The 26,724-nt window shown below is 37.8% G+C and overlaps 1 protein-coding gene across 1 annotated transcript in view; it reads left to right on the top strand.

Annotated features, from left to right (window-relative positions):
• Positions 1–26,724, top strand: part of INO80 (INO80 complex ATPase subunit) — a 71,977-nt gene that overhangs the window by 4,694 nt on the left and 40,559 nt on the right. Inside the window, exons 2-21 of the mRNA XM_074867800.1 lie at positions 3,537–3,722; positions 4,521–4,687; positions 4,781–4,848; positions 6,272–6,433; positions 8,552–8,672; positions 9,934–10,148; positions 11,175–11,228; positions 12,757–12,960; positions 15,049–15,244; positions 15,441–15,508; positions 15,823–16,032; positions 16,622–16,702; positions 17,869–17,964; positions 21,191–21,250; positions 21,868–22,010; positions 23,094–23,178; positions 23,700–23,817; positions 24,842–24,927; positions 25,922–26,089; positions 26,541–26,674. Of these exons, the coding sequence (XP_074723901.1) occupies positions 3,580–3,722; positions 4,521–4,687; positions 4,781–4,848; positions 6,272–6,433; positions 8,552–8,672; positions 9,934–10,148; positions 11,175–11,228; positions 12,757–12,960; positions 15,049–15,244; positions 15,441–15,508; positions 15,823–16,032; positions 16,622–16,702; positions 17,869–17,964; positions 21,191–21,250; positions 21,868–22,010; positions 23,094–23,178; positions 23,700–23,817; positions 24,842–24,927; positions 25,922–26,089; positions 26,541–26,674 (2,579 nt within the window). The 5' untranslated portion in view covers positions 3,537–3,579. The remainder of the gene's footprint in view (positions 1–3,536; positions 3,723–4,520; positions 4,688–4,780; positions 4,849–6,271; positions 6,434–8,551; positions 8,673–9,933; positions 10,149–11,174; positions 11,229–12,756; positions 12,961–15,048; positions 15,245–15,440; positions 15,509–15,822; positions 16,033–16,621; positions 16,703–17,868; positions 17,965–21,190; positions 21,251–21,867; positions 22,011–23,093; positions 23,179–23,699; positions 23,818–24,841; positions 24,928–25,921; positions 26,090–26,540; positions 26,675–26,724) is intronic.

Genomic DNA, 26,724 nt, shown 5'->3' with positions numbered 1-26,724 from the left:
TCACCTGCTGTAGTGGATCAGGCTGTTGTGTGCCTCTCGCTTGTTCCCATCTACTCTCACGTCTGTATTCAAGTGTTTTTTGCCATTGGAAATCTTGGTTGAAACGTAGAGTGGGAACAAAATAAAGAAGTATCTGTCAATTAGCTTTCTGTATTATTACTTTGATCAGCAGAGAAGCACTGTGTGACTCTTAGCATATAAATAAATGAAAGGCTGAATTCAGTGGCTGAGCTCTTCTCTATTCAGTATGCCTGTGTAACACTTATTAAATTTGTTACATTTAAGAATATTGTTAAGCTCTCCTGTGTTTATTTGTTTATTCAGTAAGTGGGATGCAGACGAGTAACTGTTTGGAAGATGAGTAATTAACTTTATATATACAGGAGCCTCATGGGACAATTGAAATAGGAAGACAGGCAAAAGCATGTCTTTTTGTACAGGTGAAATGCAGAGTACTTACACTGTGTCAGCACAAGAAGGACTTTTATTAAATGCAGAAATGTAAGGTTTCATGATCTGGGAAGTAATAGTTAAGAATATATGCATCTGAAACAAGTACAGATGAGACAGGTACTTAGCCTGTACACAGGCTAAATGTACATGCTTAGCATAGTGTACACAACAAGGGCAATTAATGTATTAAACTACGGGATGAAACCTACTCTCCACAGTTACTGCAGTCATTGCAGACAGAGGGTGTTATTTATCACTTGCTTTCACATTGGCCTGGGAACTCTGTGCAGTAGCAATGAGCCACTTCTGTGAAAATGTCTTAGTTTTCTAACTACTAAACACATCTGATAGCATCTTCTTTACATAGGGTCATTTATATCTTACAAGTAAAGAAATAGTCTTCTGCTGAGTTATCTCCTAAGCCGCCTGAGCGTGGAGCCAGACGAGCCCCCTTGCCTGTGTGGGGCAGAGGCACTGCTCTGGTCTGGTGGATCCACCTAGACCAGCACTTAGGCAAGTGTGTCTGGGCAGCTGAAAAAGCGTCCAGTTACTCATTTTAGATCAGGACTATGATAGTGTTTGTTTTGCCTCTGGCCTGTTTGCTGTCCTGCAATTAAAAACTTGGCCTCAAATGGATCTTAATTCTTTCCCTTTTATTTTGTTGTTAAGCTTGTATAGTTTTGTGAGGGCAAGGCTCACGGGGGTGCAAAACAGTACATTTGGTTTGTTAGCTTCCTCGGAGGTGGTGAATCCAAATAAAGTCCTGTGTGCTTTGTGCCCATTGGAGCACATGTCTTTCTTGCAGTGCCTCGACAACAGGCAGTGCCACTAAATGTTGAGTTTTGGGAAGGAGGCTTTCTACAAAGAGCAGACAGGTGCAAGATGCCTTGTGGTTCTGAGTAAAATCATTAAACAATGGTTCCACATAACATTTTGGTTGGGAAAGTAAAATAATACCATGTTAATGTAACACATGCTCTGTGGAGTGGTAAAAGGGATCACCGTACTTTTTCTGGCATGATACTAGGGATTGAATCTTGCTCCTATAATATAGATCATTTTTTTTAGTGATCTGAAGGAAAACCACTTTCACCTTCTTGGTGTCCTTTTCTATCTCCTGAATGATTTCTTCAATCAGAGACACAAGTTTCATGTTTCCTCTCATTTTCTAACCGCTTTTACTTTCTTCATGGACCTGTCTCTTGGAAGACAGTTTTTGGTTTTAGGGTGGTTTTTTCCAGATGGCTGTTAAGTAATATGACATACATAGATGAAAGTTTGGAAAACTTGAAACTTAATGCCCTTATCATAGGGCAAGCTTTCAGGTTCCTTGTTCTGTCTGTTAACTTCTGCTGGAAATGGGTATTTGGTGACAGAGTTCAATCATTCCATTGCTGTAAGGTGTACGAAGATCTAGCATATAGAAAGTTGAATGTAGATAGCTTCAGTCTAAAAATAATTTTTAAATTAGGCCTGTTATCCCATCTAACAATTTCTGGCATGCTGTTTATTGTGTATGGGTAAAGATGTTAATTCAAGGCTAGGTGTTTCTTAAGAAGTAATAAAATTTGTTCCTGTTCAACCACAGCCGTTAGTCTCAAGGTGATAATCGCTTACAGTTTTTTGTAACTTTGGAGGTTCTGAATCTGTTCTGTAATTTTTGAGGATAAAAGAAAAAGTTAGCTGCTGGTTTTCAGACTGTATATGTGAAGAGAACAATTTGAAGACCAGATACTCAATCTGTGTTTTCACTTAAATAAGCCTAAAACAATTCAGTCATTTACAATTTAATAATTGAACAAATATAAAATGTGTTGCACTAAATTAATGTGAAGCTTGCTTCAGGTTTTGTAGTATTTTTAAGAAGTGATAGAAACCAGAGAATCCTTCAGCAGAACAGTTAGTCTAAGTCTTTCAAAAGCTGACTGGTTTTATTTTTGTCTTCCACCAGAAGCAAAAGCTTAATGCATTTATTTATTAGTAAATATTATCATATTCAGGGTATTGACAGCACTTTCATTCATACAGTGACAACTGTGACTTTGGAAATAGTTTAAAATTATCATTCTCATTATAACAATGGTGGCATCTTCTATAATCGAAGAAAACTAGAATTCCAGTTGACAGAGGTATTACTGTAACAGTTGTTAGGACATCTTTCGTAGTTGAAGGAAAATGAAATGGCAGTTAGCAGAGCAATAAAATGTTTTGATAGCTTTGTTATTAAAGTACATATTATGCAAATGTTGTTTGTTTTTTTTTAAGAATATAAAATCCTGAGAATAAATAAAACATTAAAATCAGGCAGGCTATTTTTACTAGTTGAAAAAAAATCAAGCTAGAGTATACTCTACATTTGTAAATATAAAAAGTATCTAGATTGCTAATTATGTGTTACTTTTTCTTCAATAAAGATAACAGTCTATTTTTAGAATGGAAGTGGTTTTGGTCAGGTATTTGGAGCTTGTTTGTCAACAGATAACAGCTATGTTTTGAGTGCTGTAAGAGTAGCATTACTTTAAAGGAAGGTCTTACAGGTATTCTGTAGGCTACAGCTGGGAACTGAGTGGGAAAAACAACAGAAGAACAATATTTTCAGGAGTTCTTCCATTTTGGAGTAAGTTTATATAGATGATTCAACTTAAGAATGATAATTTTCCATACAAGTTTCATGGTACACAGCTGCCCTCTGTTCAGAGTTAAACATGTTATCTTTAATAGGGATGAAATTACTTTAGATGTTCAAGGACTGTCTTCATTGTAGTTTGCATTTCTCTGTCACCACTTGGATTATCATACTAGGTCAGTGCAGTGCTCATTCCTATTAAACAGCATCCACCAAGTCATAAAACAGAAAACCAAGAATCTAGTTTTTGGCTATGGTAATATTGTGGTGTTTAGTGTGAATTTCTGTTTGTTTGTTTGTTTAATATACTTATTAACTGCAGCCTAAGCTTTTTGCCCAGAACTGCCTCAGTTATGTGTTCTGTGAAATAACAGCATTTGGTGTAGAGTGTAGATTTGCCTGCTCACCAAGTTGGTTGCTTTCAGAGGTGGTGGTGACTGTTGTTTCTTCTTAACAGCTGTGTGTTCAGAGGCACCTGTGCATGAGGAGAAGTTTGTTCTATGGCCTCAGAGCTGGGTGCCAGGGAGGATGGCAGCTGCTCAGAGCTGGCAAAACCCCTTTATCTGCAATATCTGGAGAAAGCTCTGCAACTGGATCAGTTTTTACGACAGACATCTGCCATCTTTAACAGGAGTATATCCAGGTACCAAAACCTTTTCCATTTTCCCTTGGGAATGCCAAGGAAAGGCAAGCATTTTTATTATATTGTTCCCAGTCAACATCATATTAAGGATTTAGTAGCAACTTATTCATTATAAACTCTTCTCCTCTAAAGATTTTGGGCTGTGCTTCTCTTAGCTCACACTGATAATTCAGTGTGTACACACAAATTAGCATGTTTTAAAGCTCTTTCTAGCTGAGTAGCCAAAACTTTCTTTGTCTGTAAAAAGAGGATGAAGAAGCACTAAGTTGATTTTTTTTCATTTTAGAGTCTGTAGCCGTAAATGAAATGCAAAGACTGTTGTCAGATGCAGAATTTATCTGTAAGCTGTAGCAATGATAAGCGAGTCATCAAGGTACATTTCTGTCCCAAAACAATTTACATTTACTTTCATCAGTGTTTTGGAATTGTAGAGTTACAGAACTGGTAACTGTATGGGTAATAGATAACAGGTATATTTACGAGCATGTAGTAAGATCCACACAAGGTATAGGAAATGTACAGCTTGTACATGTACGGTAGTGCTGAGGATGATAGTATTTTGCTTTGGTTTGACTTGATACTAGTTTCTTGCTTAGTTCATGCTTCTCAAATCAGATACCTGCTGAGGAGTTAACAGGAGAGTATTAACAGCAATATTTCTATTGTGTAAAGTTACATCTGAAGCTGTCTCAATTCTCAAATCTTTAGACAAATGACCATATGTAAGAAAGTTGCATGGGCGTCTCCTCTTTTGAAGATTTTAATTTCACTGTCACTATATTATGTATCTTCTTGCAGCGATGAAAGTGAAGATGGATTGGATGACAATCCTTTGCTGCCTCAGTCTGGGGATCCCCTGATGCAAGTTAAGGAAGAGCCTCCAAACTCTTTGCTTGGGGAGTCTTCTGGAGCAGGGAATTCCGGGATGCTGAACACGCATTCCCTGAATGGAGTACTGGAGCCAGGTAGGCATGTGCTAGGTTGAATCTCTGCTTTCTTTGGGATAAGCTGGAAAAAGCATTATTTCTTGAGAGTTGTTCTTTTTTTCCTCTAAACAGAACCAAAGTCTGAAAAAGGGGGCTTGTATAACTTTTCCAAACTGAAGAAGAGCAGAAAGTGGCTGAAGGTAAGAATATTGGAAAGAAATGCAGCTGTTATGAAATCTGTTAAGTAGAGTTCCACTAAATACCCTGTAGACGGTGGTGAGTGATTCCATCTTGTCATCTGGCGTAGATCATGGTGTAGAAACATGGAAGCAAGTGGATGGCAACAAGAAAATAAGTTGAGCACTGGTCAGAGCATTATCACAAATACAATTTCCAAATACCCTAACTTTGTCATCTCAGTAGTCTGTTTAATTTTGCTTTACATGTACTACTGAAAGCTCAGAAAGCTAGACTGATGTGTTTTAAGAGCTGCCCTAAATAATGTGATGCAATTTAATTGATGCAAAAATCTTACACTGAAAGAGAGACATATGTGCTAATATCTTGTGTTGCTGAAAAGAGGGCTCCAAATGAATTTTTCAGTCTTGTTCTATATTGGCTTGTTGTTTGCTGCACTTTTTGAGGTAACTCAAGCTAGTGTCCCTTGTGAAGAAGAAAGGAATGGGTTTTTTGGGGGATATTTTTTTTTTTTTACATTAAGAAAAAACACTTAGCAAAGGAAAAAATACATTCTACAGAGGCTTCTCATCTTGGAAATGAAAAGAAAGAAGAGTATGCGATAGTTGATAATGAGTATTATATTAGACTTCGGGTAGAACAAAGTAGAATTTTGTATCTTTCATTTTCATCATGTAGCAAAATGGACAAGTAGGCATTTCAGTTTTGGTGAGCAGCAGCATTTTAGTTAAATTTCACAATGATTATACATTCAGAAACTTGAAGTAATTTTAGTACACTGTCCAAATTAAAATGATCTATTATGAAATATATTCAATGGACATTTGGGTCTCGGCTGAAAATTTGTGTCTAAGATGAGCTCATTACAAGGTCCAAATGAGGATGGAAGGAGAGTGGAATGGTGGCTTTATGCCATCTTTGCATTTTCATTGTACTGTAGCCTTCTCTACTTAGCAAAAGCAGGTTGCCAAGAGGTCAGACGAGAACCAAACCTGCTGCAGCTGATACAATTGGAAGTGTTAGAACAGCAGGACGAACTATAAATGGGATAGGAAAGCACCTGCGATCATACATCACAGAATTCCCCTGATGGTATCCTGGGTTTTCTCACTGGTGCTATTCTGAGACCACAAACAGATAAATTGGATTCTAAAATGACTTAACTATCACCAAACTAACAGAAAACTATCTCCTCCCAAATCAGAAAGTGTTTATTGCACTCAGTACTACACAGCACTGTACCTCTGAAAACTCTTTTTCATTTGAGGCGTTTCAGATGGAAGACACTTTGTAAATACTAAGTATTGTTGTTGGGCCAGCCCCACAGTCCTTTATTAGGTAAAGGTTCAAGAGTGCTTTGCATAAATAAGCAATTCAGTATAGGGACTTGAGATTGTTAAATGAGTTTCCATTTATTCTTGTTAGAGTATCCTTCTGAGTGATGACTCCAGTGACACAGATTCGCCAAGTGATGAGGACGGAGAGGAGGAAGAAGAATTTTCTCTTTCAAGGGAGGAACTTCACAATATGCTGCGATTACACAAATATAAGAAACTGCATCAAAGTAAATACAGCAAAGACAAAGAGGTAAAAATCCAGAATTTTTACATCTCCGTCATTTTTATTCTTTCCTTTAACTCTCTTATTTTAACTGCTCTTACATTTTAACCAAAAACCGTAATATTTTGTGGACTGAAAAGGATTCTATTGTTTGGTAGACTTAGAACAATCTAACATCAGTTTCAGACAAGGGTTATATAATTACATACAGACTGAAAAGCTGTTGATGCGTAATGTTGAGAATCTGTCAGTAATTTATGTAGTCAGTACTGGCACATGTGTTATATATGGCTTCCACAACACTGTCCCAGTCATTAGAGCAACTATAGGGTGCTAGAGTGCAAGATTTGGGTAATATATATGAAAAATAAGGTGCTGTGGGTTAAAGTCTAATACAGGCAGTAGCTGCTGTTCAACACTAAAATGTATATTTAAACCTAAAGCATATACTTGCATCATCATTGAGGTGACAAGTAGTAAGATGATGTTTACTTTCTTGAAAGGGAGTTCCTAGTTTTCTTCCTTATTGTTTTCTGTCATTCTTTGGGGTTTACTTGACTTTCTTTTTTGCTTTCTTGACTTTCTTTCTTTTTTGCTTTCTTGACTTTCTTTCTTTTTTGCTTTCTTGACTTTCTTTCTTTTTTGCTTTCTTGACTTTCTTTCTTTTTTGCTTTCTTGACTTTCTTTCTTTTTTGCTTTCTTGACTTTCTTTTTTGCTTTCTTGACTTTCTTTCTTTTTTGCTTTCTTGACTTTCTTTCTTTTTTGCTTTCTTGACTTTCTTTCTTTTTTGCTTTCTTGACTTTCTTTCTTTTTTGCTTTCTTGACTTTCTTTCTTTTTTGCTTTCTTGACTTTCTTTCTTTTTTGCTTTCTTGACTTTCTTTCTTTTGATTTTCTTCTAATCTCTTTTTTTCCTTCTTATAGGAAAATAGTCTGCCACATTTCTGCATTTTTCTTAATATTAGGCCAAATTCAATGACTGTTTTGATTCTTCTAATAACATATTTCTTCAAATTATAAGGGCTTTTGCAGAAATTTTCATTGCTGTTTTGAATTGCACCAGAAAGTAGTCTCAGATGAAGGAAGTCATCCTATTCTGCTATCAGAGGATGGGTCTGAAATTAAAATTTGTCTTCTTGTTTCATATGGGTTTGAAATTTCTCCAGAAGAGTGAAGAAATACTTTCCCACCCAGGTCTTTGCTTCTGTTCACTTCTTTCCTTTGTTTACTTGTTAAGTTCTAAACTGAGATTGTGTTAGCTTCTTGAAATATTACACAACTACACAAATATTCATACACCCAATTTTGATACAGGTCATAACTTTTGTTAGATTTTACATAAATATTTATTTTCAGACTAGTAAGAAATAATATCCAGTGGAAATAACCAGGGTATTGTCAGATCAGCAGTACACAGTTATGAGGGGGGAAACACATCTGTCCAAAAAAATTTGTTTATGCTGATGTTTTTACCTTTCAGAAATCTTTTATTAACTTACTAGTATGCATAGGTTTTAAATAGTTAATTTCTGCCCTGTACTGTCTTTAATTTGCCTGTTTATATGTAATCTGTATATAGTTCTTTAATATTTCAGTTGAATAATGCTTGGAATATACTGGCTTTTTTGATAATTTGGGGAAAAATGCTGAGGCAGCTATATTTTTACTTGACAATCTGAATGTTCAAGTTGTTTGTCCTTGTGGAAATCTTTTAAATGCCTTTTATCTAAACCCATCCTTTTACATCCTTTGGAATGATACAGTAGAACACGCATGTAATTTGGGATTGCAAGCAAAACAAATAGGAGGTCTGTAATTGGACCGCTTCATGTAAAGCACTGTCTGTCTTGGCAACACCCCTATGGAAAAGACAGAGCAGTGTGTTTTGACAGTGTAAGCTTCACTGCCCGCTCTTCCCATCTTAATTAACTGGGTGGGCTTGGCTCCCTGTGTAGAACTTGGAGGCCACCTCTGGGAGCAGTGGTTTCACTTTGGACACTATGATCCTTGATAATGATGCTAAATATGGAGAAGTGCATGTTTTCTGATCTCTTACTTATGATCAAGATCTGAACTCGTTTACCTGCTGTCTCTGATATCTGCTATCTCTGTTTTCCTGTACCATGCTCATTTATGTCCACTCCAGTTGCAGCAGTATCAGTACTACAGTGCAGGACTGCTGTCTACACATGATCCTTACTACGAGCAGCAGCGCCACCTGCTAGGGCCCAAGAAAAAGAAGTTTAAAGAAGAGAAAAAATTAAAAGGTAAAGTCACTAACCTTGTGTTTTTAAATGGCTGCTGTGATTAAACTTCTTTCCTACATTATTTCCTTTGAATAAACATAAACGTTCAGAACTTTTGGGTTTTGCATGGAAGTACCCAGTTCTGTCAAAGAAAAAATCTTCAGAAAATACTGTGCTTTATCTTCTGGCTTCTAGAAAGCTAGAGTGAAAAAAAGGAGCGTGAATTGAGAGTTCATGGCTTTAGATTTTCTTTGTGGACCTCTGAATCTGGAAGTTGGAGTTATGCAGTAAGTACCTTATAGCTTTATTCATTGCTTCAGAATCCATAAATACCATTGTGTGTCATGGTCCATTTACTCAGAGTTTTTTGAAAACATGGTAGTTCCTTGAAAAATGTAAGAACTTATCTGGTACCTGCTGCACTTACTCCTGCATATGTAATTCTAGTGAACAAGAAATGATAGGGAGTGAAAATGTTTTCTGGAAATTAGAGTGAACTCAAAATTTATGTCCAATGTGAGTTAAAATAGAATTACTTCTGTAACCTCTCAGCTGGAGTTTCTCAGATGCATGTTTGCCAGGAAGTACAGTTTCCTTTCTTGATTGAGCTGGCAGCAGCTGTAAATCTGTAAGGAAGCAGGAAGAGAAGTCTATGAACTGTCAGCATAAGGTGAATTCTCTCTAGTGCAAGTACTTAACTTTGAGCTGTGTTTTAAGGGGGCTATTTTGGGCTTCCTTCCTTCCTATCTTTCTGCAAGTTCCTTTAACAGTGTATTTTTTTTCTCCATTAATCTTGCAGCATCCATGATTTTGCGTACTCGCAAAGAATATTTTTAATATCTGATACCAGTATCAGTTTCCTCTGAAAGCTGGTATCTGTAATACATGATAATATGCCAATCTTTTTCAACTGCTGAGAAGTTTGGTTTGAGACTTATCCTACCAAATGCTAATGCAGTTACCTTTAAATGTCTTACCTTTACTTGTCTTTAAGTAGATTTTTACCACAGAGCAAGAAACATCGCACTAGGTCCCAGACATTATAATTCCTAAGACATGTTTCCCTGGGTGGAAAAATTAAACAGGAAAAGATTTCCATTATAAAGTAATGAGGAAGTATCTAATATGATAAACAGGTGGTACCAGAATTGGATAAGTTTGACTTTTTTGTTGGTTCCACACATAAATTGACTAGGATAGTTTACTCAGGAAAGATACCTGACTAAATGTATCCCAAAAATAGAAAAAGAAATTGATTTTTATGATCATTGTTGCCATGCAGGCAAGTTGAAAAAAGTAAAGAAAAAGAGGAGACGGGATGAAGAACTCTCTTCAGAGGAGTCACCACGACGCCACCATCACCAGACCAAAGTTTTTGCCAAGTTTTCTCATGATACACCACCACCTGGGTCCAAGAAAAAGCATTTGACTATTGAGCAACTTAATGCACGTCGGCGGAAAGTGTGGCTTAGCATTGTTAAAAAGGAGTTGCCAAAGGTGAGCTTGGCTAATGGCACTGGATCTGTGATGACAGCAAGAAAGTGGAATAGAAAATTAACTTAGTGGGGAGTTGACACTTGCCAAAACATAGTGAAGTAAGACATGATTTTTCTGGTGGTCATTAACAACCAAACTGATACTCTGTACTCTGTAAGCAAAGTGTAGGTTGAATTTATCACCAGTGATATCCAAGTGGATCATGCAGTGCTTTGCCACTGTTTTCATTTGACTATCCCACCCTTTTCTGTGAATAGTACAGTAAACTCTAGCAGATACTCCTTCCAATCTACAGGATAACAATGTAGAGCAAACCAGTATCTAGGTTTTACATAAAGTTCAGGAAGGGCGTGTTTCAATCATGGTAGCATGTGTGTTTTTTGAAACTTATTTCAGAAACAGTCTATGGAAAAATGTTTGTATCATATAGAACGAGCTTCAGGCACATTTGAAATAGGCAGCTGGGTTCACTGTCAGTAGTTTTCTGAGCTGTGATTAGAGTGGACCTTACAACCTGCTTCTTGGAGTTCACAGTTAAGAGGTTTTGAATTCTAGGCAGTTGAATATGAGTGACGGCTGTATCATCCTTTATAAGCTTAAAAGCCGGGCAAAGGGTATGTGCGGTGTGATAAAGACTGTTTTGATCATATAAAGAACAGGATCTACATTAATTCTTAACATTTTTAGGATACAGTGGAAATTTTTGTTGTTTACTTCAGTGATAATAGTGGAATAGGAGAACCCTGCTTTGCGATAGTAGTAATTAAAAGAAACGATTCTGAAAAAGGAGTTGGTTTACATGCTTCCTTCAGGAGTTGGAATACATTTATGTATGCCTTCAATAATTAAGGATGAAAAGCTGTTTTAGTCAAAATAAAGAATACTTACCGTACCTGTACGCAGTTGTACAATAGTGTGCGTGGCTGAAGTTGGCACATGTATCTGCTGAGGACTGCACAGTGATCTTTTAAAGTACTGTGAAGCCATTACCCTTGTAACTAATTTTAAGATGATATTCTTTTGTAGGCATACAAACAAAAAGCCTCAGCCCGCAACCTTTTCCTAACCAACAGCAAAAAGGTAAGTTGCCTAGCTTTATACTGTTCTGTGTACTGGATGTAATAAGCAAACTGTAACCTCTTTATATTTCTTCTGTTTCTTACAATACTGACTATGCTAGCAGGGCGGTATAGGAGAAAGCGTGTATAGAAGTAATTTGTCATTTAGTATAAGGCTTTTCATTTTTTAGATGTGTCGTTTTGGCATGTTTCATAAGAAACAGATGAGCACCATGAATTTCTCTCATGAGATCTTTTTTGATTTCGTAAGATTTAGTTTGTGTATTTTTAATTTACTGATCTTTGATACAATAACTTAGTGACCTTGGTACACTTTGTTGGCTTTTGAACTACCTATCTATCCACTAACTAGAATTTGCTGGTTATAAGCATTCTTGATTAAATAAAGGAGCTCTTGGAATATTAAATGTGTTCATTTACATAAATATATATAGGAGCTGAGACTGAAAATAGAACAATTTTCTGCTGAAGTGATTGCAAAAAGAGTTCATGTCATCAGAGTCTTCTCTAAGAAGTGCCATTGTCTCTACCTAGAAGGCTTTACTTTAGGAACAGTCGGTAATGGCTTTCTGAGCATTTTTCAGGTGTTACGCTCAAGTGTTTAATTCATTTATATGGCTAATGAAGAGGTAATCAAGTATAGGGCTGAGAATCGTCAGAGACAAGGCGATGTAGGAAATTTTCCATTCTGTGTATACCTTATGAAGAAAGGGAGCATTTTCTGTGTAAGGAATGCAGAAAAAAGGACCTGCATGTATATATTTAAGAAACTTTGCTGTAGGTAGTTTTTTCCTGTGGTACTCCTTAGCTAGCAGAGACTGGATTTCTTTCTGATGTCTGGGCAAATAGCCTGTGTTTATTGTGTTTGTAGGTATCACAAGTTGCATTTTAGCAAGTGAGTGATGCAGCAGACTTAGAGGTTTGGAAATTCTATTTTTTTTCTTTGTTTTTGTTCTGTTTGATCATTTGAAATCTGCCTTAGAGTTGTTGACGTGCAGATTTTAGTGGAGGAAAACAACCTGTCACAAACATCAAACCCAGCAATTTTGACTGTTGTGACAATGGCATTAATTTATTTATACTAGAATGAAAAAGTTACCTTATATTATCCTTCTTGAGATGGTAGAAAAATTGTAGGATACTCCGTTGCTTTTCAGTGTATTAACATGAATGGGATTGTGTTCCACCAGTACTGCTACTGCAGCAGCCTTATTAAAACAGGAGTAAAGAACCACAGAAAAGTGTCTAGAATAGGTGAGTCAGAGTTGCAGTCTGGCCTTGAACTGTGATCTCCTGAGTTCCTTTCAAGGATCTCCCCACCAGAGCAATACTTTAAGTACCATGCCATGCTGGAACTGTCTTCAGGTTTTGTCTTCACCATCTCAGGAGGTTTTTGGAAGTTCACATTCTCTTACACCATTTCAGAAGCATTACTGCTGAGTAAAGTTTTTCTTCTTCTGAAGGATCAGACTTGGCTATAATTAAATCTGGTGTTTAAAATCTGTTTCCAAAACCTTTCTTCTCTCTAGCTTGCCCATCAGTGCATGAGGGAGGTCCGTCGAGCTGCTATCCAGGCCCAGAAAAACTGTAAGGAAACTCTACCACGGGCACGTCGTCTTACCAAGGAGATGCTTCTCTACTGGAAAAAGTATGAAAAGGTGGAGAAGGAACATCGCAAACGAGCTGAGAAGGAGGCTCTGGAGCAACGCAAGCTGGATGAGGAGATGAGAGAGGTACAGCAAAAACACAGATTGCTGATAATTAATCTGTTGAGGAGACACAGAAGTGACCAGATGATTTGAGTTTCTAATTCTAAGCCATGAAATTCAGTCATGTGTTCTGTTTCAGCGGTAATTCACGTCTTCCTTCTGCTATCTTTAAATTCTTTACGTAGTTCTTCAAATGTTAGCTAGAGGTGATAAAAAAAGCCTTCAAACTGCGTAAATTCTTTATAAGTGACTAAAATGGAGGAAGGGATTAGAGAAGCAGCATGTGTCTCAAAGACATACATAACTCAGTGTTGATAAGGGCCAACCTTTTGTGATGGTTTGTACATAATTTTCAGTCCAGAAGGCAAGCCACCTTCTCATTCATACTGAATTTTCTTTTTTTTTTTCCCCCCTCTTTTTTTCGCCTGCTGTAAAATTATATTGTAATTTATGGGGCACATAATTTTTCTGTGATTGCTTTTTTTGTTTGCCAAGTGACAGCTTCACGGACTCCCTTACAGAGTAATAGGGGCTGAATTTAAGAAAAAGCTTCCTTGTCAAAGCTCTGTGGTGGATTTGTGGTTGTTAACCTTACGTGTGCAGTGATGAGCTAAGGTTGAATCTTTAGAATACCTTATGTTTAGCTTTATGCTCAAATTATGCTTTTGTTTATTGTGTTCCTGTCATGGCTGGGCCCATGTAAACCTCCTGAAGTTCAACAAGGCCGAGTGCAAGGTCCTGCACATGGGTCAGGGCAATCCCAAGCACAGATACAGGCTGGGCGATGAGTGGATTGAGAGCAGCCCTGCGGAGAAGGACACGAGGGTATCAGTGGATGGAAAACTGACTACAAGCCAGCAGTGTGCGCTCACAGCCCAGAAAGCCAACCGTGTCCTGGTCTGCATCAAGAGAAGCGTGGCCAGCAGGTCGAGGGAGGGGATTCTCCCCCTCTACTCTGCTCTCGTGAGACCCCCCCTGCAGTGCTGTGTCCAGCTCTGGAACCCCCAACATAAGAGGGACACAGACCTGCTGGAGCAGGTCCAGAGGAGGCCATGAAGACGATCAGGGGGCTGGAGCACCTCCCCTGTGAGGACAGGCTGAGAGAGTTGGGGGTGTTCAGCTGGAGAAGAGAAGGCTCCGGGGAGACCTTAGAGCGGCCTCCCAGTGCTTAAAGGGGCTACAAGAAAGCTGGCAAGGGACTCTTGATCAGGGAGTGTAGAAGTAGTACAAGGGGTAATGGTTTTAAACTGGAAGAGGGCAGATTTAGATTAGATATAAGGAATAAATTCTTTACTGTGGGGGTGGTGAGACACTGGCACAGGTTGCCCAGAGAAGCTGTGGCTGCCCCCTCCCTGGAAGGGTTCAAGGCCAGGTTGGACGGGGCTTTGAGCAACCTGGGCTAGTGGAAGGTGTCCCTGCCCATGGCAGGGGGGTTGGAACTAGATGGTCTTTAAGGTCCCTTCTAACCCCAACCATTCTGATTCTATGATCATTGTAAATTCATAAGCATTTTGTGAAGGTTTTGGCTGAATTAGATTAATAGACAACTTAGAGCATTCTTTTAAACGAGAACCTAAGAATTAACAGAGTTTCTGCAATGTCCTGCTGAATGCCAAACAATGAAAATATCTCAGCTGTATTACCTAGCGATGTATTTCACGTATTCTACCATAATTCTCTTTACTAGTAAATAACAGAACGTTGGAGTTAGGTTATCATGAGAGCGTTTTTGTAACTGTTTAGTTCTTTTACTGTAGATGACTAAAATCCTGTTTATTTTGTCAATCTTTTAATTTTTCACTGTAAACAAAACCTCTGAACTTTCTTTTTTTAGATTATGGTGTTCTTTGCCAGGATTGCTGAATTTAAAAGAACTTTTCATTTACAACAATTTTATATTTTAATATAGATGTTTATGGTCGTGGTTAGTGTTCTTATGCGCAACTAATATTCTAGCATTTTGATATCAGTGATGTGCATAACATAATTAGATTAGTTGTTGATATATTATTAGATTAAAAATTTTTTCTTTAATGATATTTTAGACATTAAAATTTTGTCCTGTTTTTTTTTTTCCCCTTCATCTGTTTTCTGTAAATCCTCTTTTCTTAGGCTAAGAGACAGCAGCGAAAACTGAACTTCCTGATCACACAAACTGAATTATATGCCCATTTTATGAGTCGTAAACGAGATATTGGACATGATGGAATACAGGAGGAAATCCTACGCAAACTGGAAGACAGCTCTACCCAAAGGCAGATTGATATTGGCGGAGGAGTAGTGGTCAACATCACCCAAGAAGATTATGGTAAACGATTCATCTACAGTCCTTCCCATGCACTTTTCTGAATTTTACTGTACTCCACACGTTATCATGTAAACTTAGAATTTCAAGCACAGAATCCTTCTGTGTAAGAAGCACTACTATAATTACTGGAATTTATCTGTGTGTTAATTTCGGGGGTTACTGCTGCAGAGCTCTAACATGGAGATGTTGTTTTCAGATAGTAACTATTACAAGGCCCAAGCTCTGAAGAATGCTGAGGATGCTTACCAGATTCATCAAGCCCGGGTATGTATTTTTTGGCTCCATGAAGTAGAAGAGAAAGCAGAGTAATTTTAGAGGCCACAGAACAAAGATCTTTCATAGCAGCCAAGTCAAGTAGTTTGGTTTAATCCTGGATGCCAGATTTGAATTTAATTTCATTGCCACTTTCTGTGCTAAACAGGTAGAAATCCAGAATATAAAGAGGAATAGGCTTGTTTTCTCTTAGTTTCTGGCTGAGATGCTATGTCGTAATGTGAAATGTAAGGCCTTTTACTATACAGTTTCTTGGTAAGTTAATATGTTCATCATCTTATGCATACTTTCCTCTTCCTGTTTAGACCAGATCATTTGACGAAGATGCAAAGGAGAGTCGGGCAGCTGCTTTACGGGCTGCTAACAAGTCCGGTACTGGCTTTGGAGAGAGTTACAGTTTAGCAAATCCATCTATCCGAGCAGGAGAAGATATTCCACAGCCTACCATTTTCAATGGAAAACTGAAAGGTTACCAGCTGAAAGGCATGAATTGGCTGGCCAACCTATATGAGCAGGTATCTTAGTACATCTTGCAAAATTTTAAAACTTCTAGGATTATTTAAGTCATTAGAGTAAACTTGGTAAAAAAAATTAGTGGTTGTAAAAATAAGACTGCGTGTACTCAATCTGTAATATCTTTAGAAGAAAGGAAAATATTATGTAAGCCACATAGTGGTGTTCTTGATTATTTAGGAAAGAACAACTTTGAATGGGGGCATTACGTTCAGGATTCTTTGTGGATGTTTATACAACTGTTCATCACTTGGATTATATGCTAAGCAGACTTTTGCTGCTCGGAGCTGCATACTGTTTCAGGCTTGGGTCAGCTGGTGAACTGCAGGCAGCCTCGTCCTTGTGTGTGTAACCCAGTTCGCAATGTGATCGCGAAGTGCAGACAGGCTGAGGGAAAAAAATCAGACTGAGAAATGAATGAAAGTGCAGCTGAGATAAATTATCTCGTAGGAGAAGATGTAAGAGACAATAAAGTGTTTCTGAGTTGTTGCAGTGGGGCTGCTCACCCTAAATTCACTGGCAACCGTTCTGCTAGTCCTGTATGGATTAAAAGGAGTAAGGTGAAGGTGTTCATTTATGTATCTTTTGCAGGGCATCAATGGAATCCTGGCAGATGAAATGGGTCTGGGTAAAACAGTACAAAGTATTGCTCTCCTTGCACATCTGGCTGAGGTAGGTGGATTATAGCTTATTCCTGGTCAGTATACTTGATAGAAGATGCATACTCTTCACATGTTGAAAATGAATTCTAGGTTATAAAGCTTAAATGTCTTTAAAGGCATTTTACCCTTTGTTTTAAAGCGGAGCCTTTGAAATGGGTGTGGGTATGTGTGTTTGTGTATATAAAAATAACCAGAATTTTCATTTATTTATAGAATAACAACTTTTCACTTGCACTGAATGTGAAAGCCTGATGAGAGCACAAGATGTACACTTCAGGGTTCACTGAGTTTTACAAATCAGACTTGTAGAAATGAAACACAGATTCTGAGCTTTGTGGCAATCAGTGTGGATTTCCATAATTCAGCAGGGTATTTTTGGGAAGCATAGTGATTCTTCTGTGCCAGGGCAGACAGACAAAACAGAAAAAGCAACAGGAACTTCTTCATGCAGAAATGGCTGGTTTTATTTCTAAAAAAAAGGCTTGATTGGCATCCAGTAACTTGCCTTAAATAGGGGATATCAACCAAGTGATACTGAGAGCAGAATTAACTGCAGTAGTGACCAAATGACAATTATGTGCATTTGTTTATGTTCCTTTTGATACCAGTCCACTGGCACTATTGACCACAACACTGGAAGGGTGTGCAGAGCTGAAGGCTCTTGAGCTCATCTGTATGGAAGGGATAACAGATAGGCTTGTCTCCCTGCTGCACTGCAACTTGACATTTTTGGAAGCCTGCACAGGGCTTTTACTTTTTCTGGCTCTTCATTATGCAGGCCAGCTTGTAACTACTAATACACCAATGGATCAACTTAGTTATTCACCAGAGGGCATTCTAATCTGATGTGATGGAGCAAAGCTTTCTAATGCCACCTGAAGTTCTTTTCCTCCCCAAAATGATAGGGGCTGTTGGTACTCAAAGGTGGCAACTTTCAGAAACAAAGGGAATTGTTCTGGGACCAACTTTGCTGTTATGAAATTAAGTCTTAGTTAAACATTAGATCTGCTCTATTTGATTCTGTATCACCCTGCTGTGCTGGGAGGATTTGCTGTGTTGGATATAGTTTGCTCATTTAGTAGTTGTAAAGCTGTATCAAACTGTCTCTGTATCCCTTCCCCTCAATTAATTTGCGGGTCTTTTTTTTAATTTTTATTTTTAATGTGTGTATTCTAGAGAGAGAACATCTGGGGACCTTTTTTAATAATTTCACCTGCCTCTACTCTTAACAACTGGCATCAGGAGTTTGCCAGATTTGTACCTAGATTTAAGGTAATAAGCATGTTCAAGAAAGTTCTGTTTTCTCAAAAGCAACCATTTTGTTCTCCTGAGTTCTTTGCCACATCTGGGTGTCTAATTACCTTGGAATTTGAAACTCTGTAATGAGCCTGATTCTGATATTTTTCCATCATCTGTTTTTTCTGGAGCATTCAATTATCTAGGGCTTAAAAATGTTCTTACTCTAGTCACACGATTTTCATTTTGCATCAGCTTGAAGATACCTTCTTGTGTCTTTAAGCTGATGTGTGTGAGGAATTGAAATGGGGCAGGGAAATGATGTTCAGTTCTAATGTGTGGACCTGACAGCAGATTCAGGAATAATATTTCAGTCTTATGTACTGTCTTTAGGGTTAGAGCAGTATTTTCAGTCATTCGTATCAATTTGAGCAAGATAAAGATTGTACATGAACAAATCCTGGCTTGCATTAGAAATAGCGTGGCCAGCAGGGACAGGGAAGTGATCCTACCCCTGTACTCGGCACTGGTGAGGCCGCACCTCGATTACTGTGTTCAGTTTTGGGCCCCTCACTACAAAAAGGACATTGAATGACTCGAGCGTGTCCAGGGAAGGGCAACGAAGCTGGTGAAGGGTCTGGAGCACATGTCGTACGAGGAGTGGCTGAGGGAACTGGGGTTGTTTAGTCTGGAGAAGAGGAGGCTGAGGGGAGACCTCATCGCCCTCTACAGCTACCTGAAAGGAGGTTGCAGAGAGGTGGGGATGAGCCTCTTTAATCAAGTAATAAGTGATAGGACAAGAGGTAATGTCCTCAAGTTGCGCCAGGGAAGGTTTAGACTGGATATTAGGAAGCATTTCTTTACAGAACGGGTGGTTGGGCGTTGGAATGGGCTGCCCAGGGAGGTGGTGGAGTCCCCATCCCTGGAGGGGTTTAAGAGTAGAGTCGACATAGCGCTTAGGGATATGGTGTAGTTGGGAACTGTCAATGCTAGGTTAATGGTTGGACTGGATGATCTTCAAGGTCTTTTCCAACCTAGGTGATCCTGTGATTCTGGGAAAACTGAACTCTAAACAGATTAGAGGGAGAGGGTATGCAGTTGTTATTGCAGAAAGTAGAAGAACCGTAGACATGCAACCAGTAATCAAGAAAAATGAGAGATGTGAGGCATAAATAGATAAGAACAAAAATATTAGAAGAAAATAAATTGAGTTCTTAAGGTATACTGTAAGTGTGAAAGCATAGTAAGTAGAATGCAAAGAACAGTCACTGAAAAACAAGCTGCCTACCTAGTCCCCAGTGAAAAACATTGGAGTGTTGTAAAGGAAGATTTGAAAAGAATGTGTACTGCTGAAACAGTGTTGAAATTTTAGAATTAAATATAGGCAAAAGTGTCAGAAGCTTGCAGTTACATCTGCAAAGCAGAATATAGTTTACATAGTTGAGTTGTTAACATAGTAACCTTTGATATGAAGAGGTCTTGATCATTTTTTTTAAGCATCTGATTTTCTTTTTTACAGAGGACAGTAAGAGACACCTAGTTATAAGTAACCAGTATGCCAGTAACATTCAGGCTAATTGTTTGAATGTCTTGGTTACTTGATAAGGTGAAGGAAAATACTTTGGAAGTACTACTATGAGTAATATTTGATTTCCTGATGTGGGGTAGGGCAGTATTAAAGGACTTCTCTTTTCAGATAGCTTGTTCTGCAGGTCCCTGATGAGACTGTATGTGGGTTATGGTGGTGTATAGTTTGAGGTATCTATATGAGGAGAAGTTGTGCTAGAACATAGTTCAATACTGGATGATTTGAGTATTTTGGGATAAACTGGGATGTGTATAATTTGGGAATATATTTTGGGATAAATTGGGATTACTGAGACTTCAAAGAAACTGATGAAGAAATAGAAATGCTTAAGTTAGTGAGGAATTACTTTTAAAAAACCTAAAAATAATCCATCTATGTATTTGCATGGTCCAAAATAATAAGGGCCCTGATTAAAAATCCTGGAGTAGAAAACATTAGAGCAGTTGGCTATTCTACCTACTTACTTATCTCTTGTATCAGTTCATTGTATAGAATAGGCGAGCAACTGTTAATGCTTTCTCCTTCTCATAAATGAAATACAGAAAAAGTTTTAAAAACGCAGTCAGGATGCTTGTGAAAAGATAATTTTCCCTTTTTTGACTTGGAAAAAAACCCCAAAATGTTTCTGTCATTATATAGCTGTTCTTTGGGTTTATTGCATAGTAATGTTTACCTCATCCGTGGAACAGAACATGTAAAAAGTTTTCTAAACTTATGATTGCCACATGTTTACAACTTCAATCTTTTTCAACCAGTTTTGTTCCTGCTTCTAATCATACAGAAATGTGTAGTCAGTCATGCTTGTAGTAAATCATAGCAAATTAATTCCTTCAGGTCCATGGCAGAACATGTAAACTCAAAGGCAAATCACTTTTTTATTAGCCTTATTATTTCAGAACAGTTGGAATAATATTCGACTAAAGGCACTTTGAAATTTGGAGCTTGTCAGTTGAAGCATGGAGACGTTTAAGACCTTTCACAACCTCAGAAAGCAGCATTCCTCACTTTGTCTTAGTTGAGTGTAGTCCTTTCGTCAGACAGAAGATGGCAGTACAATATTATTAACCAGTAACTGGTTTCAGTGCAGGGCAGAGATCTGTTCTGAGTAATGGACCCATGAAATTCTGAGCTATAAATGAATTAACAGATTCCTCTGGCAGCAGTGCTTGATTTTTAAAGTTCTTATATTAAATATGTCTAGACCAGATGTTTTAACTTTAGCTCAGATTTCTGGGGACAGTTCTGCAATAAAAAAAAAACAACGGGACAATGGGGAATGTTAAACAGGAGAAAAAGCCCACTAGTCCTGTAGGGTTAACTGTAGCGGTGGAGGACAGACGTCTTTCTGCCATAAGCAAAGTATCATTTTTAATTTTTAGAAAAAATTACTATAAGGTATAACATGCTACTGGCGTTATTGAGATTCTCAGCATAGTCTGATTTAGTCTTTATACTAGACATAAGTTGTTTGATATCTTTGCCTGGAATGCTCTGTTTGTAAATGGTTTTAAGTGCTTTCTGATTTTTCTCTGTGTTAAGAAAGATAATTTCCCTTTTCATTATTTTTGAGAAAGAGATCTGTCTTTCTCATTTTGTAGAATACATAGTATAAAATTCTAGAGCAGATATGTCTTTATTTGAAAATAATATCTTTCTACTTCTGTACTGTTCTAGGTGCTACCTTACTGGGGAAATCCCCATGATAGAAAGGTGATCAGGAAGTTCTGGAGTCAGGTAACAATAGCACACTCATGTGCTTTGACCATCTTTGTTATTTGTGCAGAGTAAACCAGAAACTGTTGCTACAAGCCACCAAGCTAAACAGCGTGAGGAGACAGAGTTCTGTTTCTTCATCCATGTAGTAGCATTTTCATTAAGTTAATGAGGTAGAAGGCTTCTGTTGTGCTGGAGAGCAATACAGTACAGGGCACTTTAGGGCAGTATGGAGTTCAGTGAAAGAAACCAGAGCTCTGTAAATAAAGCGGGAAGTTTCATTGTCAAGGACTGTTTATTCTGTTTGGGTAACCTAACTCAGGATGCCCAAGTCTAGCATCCCTGCAGGCCTGTCAGTTTGTTCCTGATTTAACAGCAGCATTTTGCAGGGTTCAATGCCTGAGTCTTGTCTGGCACATTAAGAAACATCTGAAGTTGTTCAGGGACTAATGGGCTGAAGTCCAGATCCACCAGTTGAATAACTGTGCTGTAATTAATTAAAAAAGTAGCTGAGGAAAAATGCAGTAATAATGAGAAAAGATTATGAAACAGAAGTCTGAAATTACAGTATACACAAGTGAACTCTTCACAATGTATTTACATAATGTGGACATTTGTTTCTTATTTTGTGGTTGTAGAAGACATTGTATACTCAGGATGCTCCTTTCCATGTGGTGATTACCAGTTACCAGCTAGTAGTACAGGATGTGAAGTATTTCCAGCGAGTGAAGTGGCAATATATGGTGCTGGATGAAGCGCAAGCACTCAAGAGTAGCTCCAGGTAATAAATTAACTGGAAACAAAAACTTCTCTCTCTGTCAACCTCATGAAAACATCAGGATTACATAAATTGATAGAAGTTAAAATTGACATCCATAAGACCCTAGTGTCTAACCTAGTTAAGTATCTAACTTAAGTATGTGTATAACTCTGTGACACTGGATTGATCCACTAGATTTTCCTTCTCCAAATATGTAAAATGTAATTAAAAAGTAATTAAATTAAAAAGTAATTGTGGAGCAGAAACTTTCATTGAGTACAGGATAGTTAAACAAAACAGTCTGAAATGCTGTTCATCTTCTTTCCTGGCTACTCACAGAATTCTGCCTAGTGAATACTTTGTAGTCTTTAGCATATATTGCTTATATTGGCTCCATTAAATGCATTATTTTGATTCCTCCTTTAGTGGCACTTCCAGACACAAATGAAGGTCAGAACCTTGTGAATGTTCTTGGCTGCAATAAAGCCCAATCTTTGCCATAAGACTCTGTGCCAGAAAGCTTTCTGTTTGTTTTCAAATAATGGATTTGTCCGTCTTTATTTCTGTAATTGCTTTCCCATAACCTTTGTCCAGGTTGTCACTGTACACAGCAAGTTGAAGACTGCTTTAGGTGCAGACTCATTCTTACCAAAGTCTGTCTCTTCAGCGTTCCTTGGAAACTGCCCCTCTTAAGTGTGTATATATATGTATAGCTCAGCACTCCTGCCACAGTAGACCATACACTTAGTGTTGTAAAGTCTGAAAAATACATGACATTCTGATTCATAACAACTGTTTCTTTTGGGGAGTTAATTATTCTGATAATGAGACTTTATTAGTATCCAAACATTTGTATTAAAAATGAGTAAAATGATACTTAGAAAAATAAAATAATTGATGCACATTTCTTTGTAATTTGTAAAAGGCTACTTCTTCCTGTAATTGTCTTTTGAAAGACTGGGGAGTAGCTGTGACAGTTTTACTCAGTGACCTCCAAAAATTATTTAGGAAGGTCACTGAAAGCAATTGGTCTTAAAATTCCTTATGTTTTATTGTCTTCTACAAAAAACAGTTTTAATGATTTTTCTTAATTTTTTTCATCAGCGTTCGCTGGAAGATCCTACTACAGTTCCAGTGTCGAAACAGATTGTTGTTGACTGGGACCCCAATCCAGAACACCATGGCTGAGGTATTTGGAAGCTCACAAGAGTGGACGTTTCTTTATAAATAACAAGAATATATACTAAATATATGTGAACAGTTAAGAAACCTGTTGTATTTGTGTGGTTGTGGAATCGTGCTTGTAGCAAACCACTGGCAAACAAATATGGGATCAGCTCTGGGAGGGGAAAATTGGGAAATGTGTCACACATTCAAATAAAAATAAACTGAAGATACCCAATGATTAGTAATACCTAGATTACAGGATGAAATCTAATTCTTGGGGCTTTTCCTTCTGCTGACTGTAATCATTGTGCTGTGTTGCTCACTGCTTTCTAATGGTGTGTTGCTAAGTTGATATATCTGGCATTTTTCTGGGTGTCAGGGTGGGGAGGAGGAAGAGGATGCAGCTGGGTTTTGTTTAATTTTGCCATGTCTCATGATCTAGTAAAGTGATTTTGCTCATAAAGAGCTGCAAGTGTTTGGGATCCCCAATTATCTTGTCCACAGTAGGGTGACTTTTGCTGATCTACTGTTTTCTCCTTTTAGCTGTGGGCCCTGCTGCATTTTATCATGCCAACGCTGTTTGATTCCCATGAAGAGTTCAATGAGTGGTTTTCTAAGGACATTGAGAGCCATGCAGAGAACAAATCCGCCATTGATGAGAGTGAGTGCAGTGTGTAACTGCAGTAGTTTTTATATTAAAAATGTGTTGCCTTTTCCAACTACTAATGGATAAACTTTGTCTCTCATTTTTTGGTAGGAGAAATGTCCTCTAAAGCACAGGGTGCATAGTGTGATTGAAATGTTATGGTTTGTTGTCCACAGTTTATGTCAAAGTTTGTGTTTCTGACTGTAATGTAGCATGTGAAATGAATAGAAAAGCATGTAGTGAAAATGTTGACTTGCTATTTGTTTCCAGTCCTCCTCCTTCCCAAACACAGGAGAACAAATATTTTAAGTGTTTCTTAAGTTTCTACAGAGCACATGATCTTGGAGATCTTCTGAGTCTGTTGCAAGCTCTAGACATAAAAATTATGAAATGAAGCCCTAAACACCTTTTGAGCTCCAGAAGAGAAGTATAAAAATTTTTTTTAAATTTTAATTTTTTTTAAAAAAAAAGTATTCACAGTAAATTTTAGGGAATAGTTATGTAGAAAATCTAGGTAAGTTAAGTAGCTAATTGGAGTAGAACAGCACAGTTGGAACCTGTCACAAAAATAAAGGCTTTAAGAGTTCTCAAATACCCAGAACTTTGTTTTTACAGGTTATCATAAAGAGTGCAGTAGTCTGTCAGTGCGCTATGCCCTGTTCTTGTGATGCTACAATTTGGGGGGCACGAGACTTAAAACTGTAATGATCTCTTTTCATGAATTAGCACTGTCTCATCTGAAACTTTCTTCTTCACTAATAGTGATAAATTTAAGCCCATATTGTTCAGCCCAGAGGAATATAGAACACATAAAATGCTTTAGAAGTTTATTTTTTGAAGCAGATCTTTAGGTTCATAAGTTAAACAGTGGAGCTTGGCACTCATTTAAAAAAAGAAAAATCAACAGAGAAATGTGCTGTAAGAACTCATATGGGGGGAAATGGCTAAGCAGTAAGGGACTTAATTTGTAGTAGAACACCATATAGTTTTCTTCTTTGGTGAATTAATTGTTCCTTCTTCCCCCTTCCCTGTGTTTCAGACCAGCTATCCCGCTTGCACATGATCCTGAAGCCTTTCATGTTGAGAAGGATCAAGAAGGATGTGGAGAATGAGTTGTCAGATAAGGTGAGCAAAAGTATTTATCTGGAATGAGTATTTCAACTTTATTGTCATAACTCTGTTCTCTAATCTGGTTTTTGCAAACTCATTTGTCAGTCTGCAAACCTTAAATTTCATTGTAGACCTTTCATGGACCTTCAGTTTCTGGCACCATGACCCAGCAGTCTCATTAGATGTAAATGTAACTGAAGAACCCCTAATTAATAAACCTTTCTTCTAGGGAAAACATTTTGTTAACAGTTACAAATAAAAAAATCTTTAAGCCTGATTAAGTTGACAGAAATACCACTAATTGAAGTGAAGGAGATGGATACAGCAGTGATTGGGTAATAAACATCTACAGTTGCCTTTGTGAAGTATGTGGCGTGGATTCAGGATTCTTTTTGCTTGCTTGTACAGAGCAAGAAATGCATAGTGGCAACATCATACTCTTCTCTCTTGTTAGTCTCCTAATTTCATGTGGATGTTAGCTATACTGGATGATCTTGTGGTCAACATGTCCCCAGGTTTTGGGACCACTGGCTAAGAGACATCTACTTTGTTCTGGTGTGCTTATTATTTTCAAAACTAGAGCTTCCCACAGACACTGTTAGGTGATGCACCTGCCATTATCATGGGCTCCTGACACCTGTTTAAGATGGCTCTAAATGGGTAGCATTTTAACAGTAGGATAGTAGAATCGAGGTCAGATTTTAAGCTGATCAGCTGCAAATATGATGTTTTCAGACCTTCTTAAGAATCTGTTTGCTTAGTTGTGCTCACATACTTTTAAAGGTCTGTCTCCTACATCATTACCAAAGCCTTCCGAAACACACCTATCGGTTAAGTCCTTCCCAGACTGGATCCTGAAATACAGATATGAATGCAACTGCCTATATATGTATTTTTTGAGAAAGTTATGTTTTCCTTAAGATATGTTTCTCTCTGCTTTGTGTGCACTGATGTGGTCATCCTCCATTTCAGAGATAGAAAAGGCTAAATCTTCATTACTGTTTTGCAGATTGAAATTCTTATGTACTGCCAGCAGACAAGTCGACAGAAGCTGTTGTACCAAGCTCTGAAAAACAAAATCTCTATTGATGACCTCCTGCAGTCCTCAATGGGCACTACTCAGCAAGCACAGACCACCACTAGTAGTCTCATGAATCTAGTCATGCAGTTCAGGAAGGTAAGGCTATTTTAAGTAATAATTTTTTAAAAACATAATCATTCATTAGTACAGAACTAAAATGTGGCTTCTAGAAAACACCATATAAAAAAAAATTCTGGCATAGGCAAGCAAATTTGCAAGCAGTTCAGTTGTGTTTCTGATGCAGTGTAGCATGATGTTGGGGTAGAAGAGCTTTAGCCAAATGGTGCATGCATCTGCTAACTGGTTTGGTTCCAAATTGGTTGTTGAAGGAAATCATTCACTTGGGAAGAAGAGGCAATAGCTGTTATGTGAATAGGAAAAGGTAAGAAGTAGTGTTCAGATTTGAGCAGATGTACTAAAATAACTGTGACATACTAGTCTAATATTAAAGTTTTAGTGATCAATAGTTATAGCTGATTTGGGATGTCAGTGCTGCATCAGACTAAATTAATTCCTCCCGGTGTTTGACATGCTCTCTTTCTTACAGGTGTGCAATCACCCAGAGCTGTTTGAGCGACAAGAAACTTGGTCTCCATTTCACATCTCCCTAAAGCCATACCAGATTTCAAAGTTCATCTACCGTCATGGACAGATCAGGGTCTTTAACCACTCACGGGACAGGCAAGCCTTCTCCACTTCCTCTCCAGCTTAGCATATTTAGTATTATTACT

The sequence above is a fragment of the Strix uralensis genome, chromosome 4 (assembly GCF_047716275.1).
Source record: "Strix uralensis isolate ZFMK-TIS-50842 chromosome 4, bStrUra1, whole genome shotgun sequence".
Taxonomy (NCBI): Eukaryota; Metazoa; Chordata; class Aves; order Strigiformes; family Strigidae; genus Strix; species Strix uralensis.
The sequence above is the reverse complement of the archived record's forward strand: the minus strand, read 5'-3'. Positions and strand labels throughout refer to the sequence as shown.